This window comes from Atta colombica, unplaced genomic scaffold (assembly GCF_001594045.1).
Source record: "Atta colombica isolate Treedump-2 unplaced genomic scaffold, Acol1.0 scaffold153, whole genome shotgun sequence".
NCBI lineage: Eukaryota > Metazoa > Arthropoda > Insecta > Hymenoptera > Formicidae > Atta > Atta colombica.
Genome location: NW_017259243.1, coordinates 3,934,567 through 3,941,283, shown reverse-complemented (window position 1 = coordinate 3,941,283; position 6,717 = coordinate 3,934,567). Strand labels below are relative to the sequence as shown.

Below are 6,717 nucleotides of genomic sequence, written 5' to 3'. Positions count from 1 at the left end.
TTATATATTATATATTTCTTTTATTTTTATAAATTTAATTTAAGTTCTATTCTGTTTATTTAATCGCTTTGCACAAACTTAATGCAATAATACTTTCAAGGAGTAAATAAGCTCCGTAAATATTTTCATGTAAAAAAAATAATTTTATCATTAAAATCATTTATATATTATCATAAGATAATTATCTATTTAGACATATTTGAGCTACAAGATGATACCAGCCGTAAATGGTATAATTATTGTTTATTTGCGCGCAATTCTCTCAGCTCTTACGTTAATATTGACGATCGCTACAATTATTCCTGGCTACATCTCAATGTCAGAATTTCAAGGTATGTAAATACTTGTTATTATAAAAACTAATTTTTATAATGAGTAATCTACCTATACAGTTATAATCTATAACATATGCTTAGACTGAAATTTCTCAGTTATTCACATAGAGAATGAGTACATGTTAAATATTTTTTTTAATTTATGTTAGACATTAAATTTATGTTAAATGAGTGCAAACAAATTAAGTATATATAAAACTTTTAACTTTATCATTAAATAAAATGTGGAATTAAACTGAAGATAACTCGAATATTTTTAAAAAAAATTCAAGTAATCAAAATATAACGTGTTACGCAGGTAACGATTACAAAAAGTGGTTACCGGCAGATGGTGGTTGGGGCTGGCACGTCGCGAGTACTATATGCGAATGGATTCTCGCGATCGTCTATTGCGCGTTTCTTCTTACTTTCGTTCCAGAATTCCGATTAATTAATTTTGAAGACCCCGTTGTTACGGTATCTTGATGTTTTACCACTATTCATAGTAGCGATCACTTCATTCAGAAAACTACGTTTATGCATATACATATAATTAAAATACATAATTTTATTTTAGCTAATATATTTGGATAAAATCGAGAGCTCGACAACCTCAAACAAACCGGAAGGAATCACGCCACAAGACACGTAAATTTTTTATAACTTATACTTAATTAATATAATTAATATTATATATAAATGATCTTTATCCTTCAAAGTAAGACCTATAATTATGATTTACATAATTATGACTCTAAGTTTTATTTGGAATTCTGATTTAAAACGTGTATGGCAATTCTTAAGTCAGAGTTACGTTATTGTTATTATTAAAAAAAATAAAAAATTTATTAAATAAAAATTTATTAAACAAATAAAATATATTTTATAAACAATTTATCTTACATTTTTCTATCATTTTCCTACTACATTGATTTTTCAATTCCTTTTTTTCTATATTTATATGTTTAAGAATTTTGTTTAAAAGAAATTATTTGTTATATTTTTTTCTGAGATTTTAATTATGTGTTATATTGTTTTAACAGTATTATATTTAATATATCATGTTTCATGGAATCATACAAAATATATTCTGTAAAAGTAAATATTGTAATAAAAAAATATTTCTTTAAAAAAGAAAAAATATACACCAAGTGCATAAAAAAGATATCCACGATTAAGTTTATCCTAATCTGTTATAACTTTTATTTATCTTAAGATAACAGATGTATGGAATGCATTTATCATACATTTATCCAAATATTTTTATTAAATCGATGCATATATGCATCTAGATATATAGTATATTAATGAAATTACCACACATCCGTTACTTCAACAAAAACATCAATTCATTACTCACCAATCCGATACGCAACAGCGGAGTTATATCTGCAACGTCGCTACGATGTGATTCTGTAACAAATAAATTAAAATCCAAATTAAAACAAAGCAGAAAAATCAATTAATATTTTTAAAAATATTTACTAAACGCAAAGTTCTTTTAAAAATTATCATATAATTTTCAAAATTTGTATAAGATTTTATAAAAATAATTATACATTTTCTAAAAAAAAATCTTAAAAATGCATATTTATCGAATTTCAAAATAATTTTAAATAATTCTTTTCTTCTAATTATCATTTTTAAAGTATTGTAAAATAAAACGACTCAAGAATAAACAGAAGAAAGATATTGATTTTACATAAACAAAAAATTATATTTACCGTAAGGTTGCTCCGCCGGTGTCCGATGCCTCTCCCAGACCTCCTCCTCCTCTCAGAATTGAGTTGACATCCTCTAGCACGAGACACTCGCGTAAAACACTCGCGAATTCACTACAATCGCGCGCGGACTAATTATTTATAAAAGTCTTTCGCATTGAACTAGAATTCCACCGAATAGGTTTTATGAAAAGTCTATTAGTCCGATAACTTCAACGGCACTACCGAAACAAACGCGCGACGCGACAAACCGGCTATGGTTCGTTTATTTTCAATTAAATCGGCGACGAGGGTACGTTAGTTTCCCCGTCATTGGATTTTTACATGAAGAGAATGTGATTTTATTCAAGTATTTAAAAATTTATCTAGATATATTATTCAGATAGATACGAAAATTTTTAGATACTTGAAAAAAACCGTTCTTTTCGTGTATTTCCTCTGGGTACTGAGTCCTCTCATCACGTAAAAGTCGTACTCGTGAGAGGGAAGATGTCATCTGAAAAATATAACACATATAGCTATTATATCTATATTACTATGCAATTAACTTTTAAAAATGTATATCAAACACACGCTAATTCGTCACCATTGCGAAATAAATTCAGAGCGGAAAAGGATTAGAGTCGATAAAATGGACTAGAGATAAATAAAAAAGAGGAATATTTCTTTTATTACCGAGAAATAGTTTCAAAGTTACGCTTAATTTTTTATACGGATCGTATAAAACGAAAGATGCACAAAAACGAAAAATTAATTAAATTATTATATAAACTATAATATTAGTTCTCAAAGTAGAAATAGCATGAATTACATTATTTGAGAATATTTATTAGCGTTACTTTTTATGACTCGTGTAATATCATTCGAAGAACATAATCGAAATACACTCAAGCGAGAAAAAAATTTACGTTAAACAAAAATAATTGTCATCCGTAATTCGTAAATTTCGTGTCACGAAATCGTAATAAATTCTGTTTTCTAATCTTTTGATTCCAAATGAACCGTACGAAATATCTATTTCATAATATATGATTGTTATCTCGATCCTTCTATGAATAATTAATCGTGCGAGCTAATAATCATATACTAAGGTACAACGTTTCGTACATTATCTAGCATTTTTTGCAATTACGTTTCAAAAAAAAATGTGAAAAAGAGCGGCACGCGACACAGCTACCTGCCTGTACGAGCGTCGATAATGGAATGATTGCGCAGTGACTACGCGTAAACATGACGTCGTCCTACCCGTCCGCCCGGCCGCGTCAAAGTAAACCACAAGGTCGCGCATCATATAACGGTCAAAATATTAACGTATATTACAAAATAAATAAAATAATCTAGTCGTTACATTTTGAATATTCTCCAATGAATAGATTTTATTGCACGGTTTTTGCTTTACTTCTTACATTCGTTACGCACTCAGCTCATGAATATTTTAGATATTTCAATTGTGTTGCAATAAGCGATTATTATAATTCGTTATTATTGTAACTTTTTATTATATAAAATCTTTGTACAATATTCTTCTTCGCAATATTTTTAATAAAAGATTGATGTCTTGCGACTTTTTATTACTTTCGTATCGTTTATTTCTTATTTATCATTTATCTTATTTTGCATTCTTAACTCAGCAAATGAGACTGGATTACAATAGATTGAAATTTTTTTCTATCTGAATGAGTATTTTAAATAGCGAATACTTTTTTGGATTCAATTGAATTCAATTGGATGCAATTAAATTGAAAAACTACATTTTCTGTTCAAAATTTTGAATTGAACAGTATGAACACAGTAATCCACAGAAAAGGCTAATATTATTTTTAGATTGAAAAGCATAGAAATATGCTTCATGCAATTCATACAAATGAATAAAAATATCAGCATTGAAAAGCATTCATTTTAACATTCGTGAATCAATATTTCTGAAAATCTGAATTCATTTCAATCCATTCTCATTTGCTGAGTAATACACACTTTTCTTTTTCTTTCCTTGCTATACATACTTCTTGAGGTTCCATCCATATTTGTTATCGTAACTTCCGTAAAAATGAACGTATTAGGTATGGGAAAAAGTTCGTGACGTTTTTTCCGTTAGATGGTATTAAAAAAAAAAATGTCACGAACTTTTTCTCACATCTAATATTTTTTCAATTAATAGAGAATTGATTAAGGAATAAGTCCATAATATGTAAAAGTAGATAGAATTAAGGAGCTTCGAGATTAGATTCAAAGAAGAAAAAGTTCAAAAACACGAAAAAAATCTCGATTTAGAAAATTACACTGAAGTTTCTGGGACCCCAGTGTGTATAGCTAGTATTAATTCGCATTATTTATTTCATTACCTAATTAGAAACGAAATACGTACGTAACAGATCGTAGATATACAGGAATTACAAATTACTGTTTTATTTAAATTGGTATCATATTTTTAATTTATTGCTAATTTAATTAATAATTAGAAATTACTAACTGATTATTTGGTATAATTATACAGTGTACATATGAAATCAGAAAATAAAATCAACTGAGCGACAAGAATATTCTTTCAATTGTAAAATAATTGAAAATTTTTAAAAGCGCGTAAAGTTAAATAATATAATAACAATCCATTATTAAGAATTACCAATAAGTGAGTTCAGATTTAGACAAGATCCTTTCTCTGATTAATTTGCGAAACGTGCGATGTCTCAAGCGTCTATCTTCTCTTCACGTTCGAGGACGAATGACCTTTTGTCGAGATCATTATAATTCAAAGTCATACTAATACAAGGCTAATAACAAATTTAAAAAATGGTAAAACTATTTAGGGGACCTCGCTCCAATCATTTTGGCCTTGACATATCTTGTCAAAGTCGCCTGAGTAATATTCAAAAGATTTTAACTGTCACTCATTGTTTATTAAAACGTTATTAATATCAAATGTGATTTATATTATGTTTTACTATAGATAGAATCGATCATATTAACATTTACTTTGAAATTATTTTTATTTATTTTAAAACTGTATTTAATAATAATTTAACATTTAATATTGAACTTTCCTAAATTTAATAATAATTAAAAAATCGCACAAACTGTAATGATAATAAAAGCGTACAGAGCATATGATATTTCCTCTTATAAAAAGGGAATCATATCTATCGAATGAGAATAAATTACCGATAGTAAGTATAAATACTGGACAATATTTTATAATATCATTAATATTAATTATTTGTCATTCTTTACATTAATGTTGTTCATTTTTTATTTTCCCAAGTTCTCAAAATAAGATTCTTTATTTTATAAATAATTCATTACATATAATTTAGTAAAAAATATTTAATATAGTTTCATATAGTTATTAAAAATAAAACAAAATAACTTCTTTTTTTATTTCCAATAACAACATTAATTTAAAAACAAAGAATTTAAAAAAAGATTTAACAATATTTTATTTCAACTGTTCCAAGAAAAGAAAAAACAGTTCAAATTTTCTAATCCATGTTTCTTAATTCTAATTTTCGTGTTTCTCAAATAATGATATTAATTAAAATTATTTTATTAAAAATTTGTTATTAAAATTTACATCTTGAAATGATTTGTGCATAATTTTACAAATATTTGAAATCAAATTTAATCTACAATTATATAAAGAACAGATTAACTTTAATTTTATCATTAAAACAATATAATTTGGAGTAAATAAAATAAAGATTTTTCTACAAAACAATCCTAAAAATTTGTCAAGTTTAAAATTTGTATCTTGCAGAAATAACTATCAACAATTTTTAATACTTTACATTAAAAAGAATATATACAATTTAATTTAATTAAAATTTTGATACCATCTTAATCAAATTACTATTTAATTAATATAATTTCTTTATTAAATAAAACTTGTGAATGAATTGTATTAAATTTTTATTTTGTATGTAAATATTCGGTTACTAATTTATTACAATTTAACAATAACCTTAAAATCAAATTTAGCATCATTTGGCGATTTTCCAACTTTATTTTCCGTACAGTCGTCACTATAATCTTTTCTTATTAATCTTAAGAGCAACACGTCATAGTGAAGCGGCTAAGACAGCGCTCACAGAGTAGTACGATAAATAGTCTTTGGCGAACGTGTTGATCGGACAGTAACGACGCCGACGCGACGGTAGCAAGGACGGCGGCGCAGCTGCCGAGAACGTCGTTTTCACTGACGCAACATTGATCGCGCACCTCTACGGGCTATAACCTTTGCATTTTCCAACGTTTCATTGTGACTCTGCGAAGTTTTGCCGTCCGACAAAATTCAACTAAGGTCTACTCATTAGCCTATATCTCACGTCTAAATTTCTTGTACGCAATATCATCTACTATTATTTGGGCGGCGTGTGCTCCGAAAAATAAAGACCATGAAGAGCTCCAACTAATAGTCTGAACAACCCCACGAAACCCGACAAAGGTGGAATCATCGTTTTCGGAATAAAAGTTTTGTGTAACACCACCCGATGTGTTAAGTGTGTCTTATTGCAGTTTTAGTATGATCTGATTCTTTAAATATTAGAAAATAATGGGGAACTGATTGATATTTGTTGCGCGAACGTTCTACGTATCTTGCGCAGCGTAAAATATAAATATAAATAAAAGTGTATTATTTTTGTTGCACGTTGTGTATATATGTGAATGTAATCGAGATATCACACACT

At 27.4% G+C, this 6,717-nt stretch overlaps 2 protein-coding genes across 2 annotated transcripts in view; both read left to right on the top strand.

The window, feature by feature from the left end:
• Positions 1-966, top strand: part of LOC108685544 (DNA damage-regulated autophagy modulator protein 1-like) — a 3,776-nt gene extending 2,810 nt beyond the window's left edge. Inside the window, exons 4-6 of the mRNA XM_018190398.1 lie at positions 194-332; positions 634-791; positions 892-966. Of these exons, the coding sequence (XP_018045887.1) occupies positions 194-332; positions 634-791; positions 892-966 (372 nt within the window). The remainder of the gene's footprint in view (positions 1-193; positions 333-633; positions 792-891) is intronic.
• A 5,183-nt stretch (positions 967-6,149) lies between these two features.
• Positions 6,150-6,717, top strand: part of LOC108685545 — a 6,613-nt gene continuing 6,045 nt past the window's right edge. The window contains 1 exon segment of the mRNA XM_018190399.1: positions 6,150-6,473. The gene's annotated coding sequence lies outside the window, so the exon portion shown is untranslated.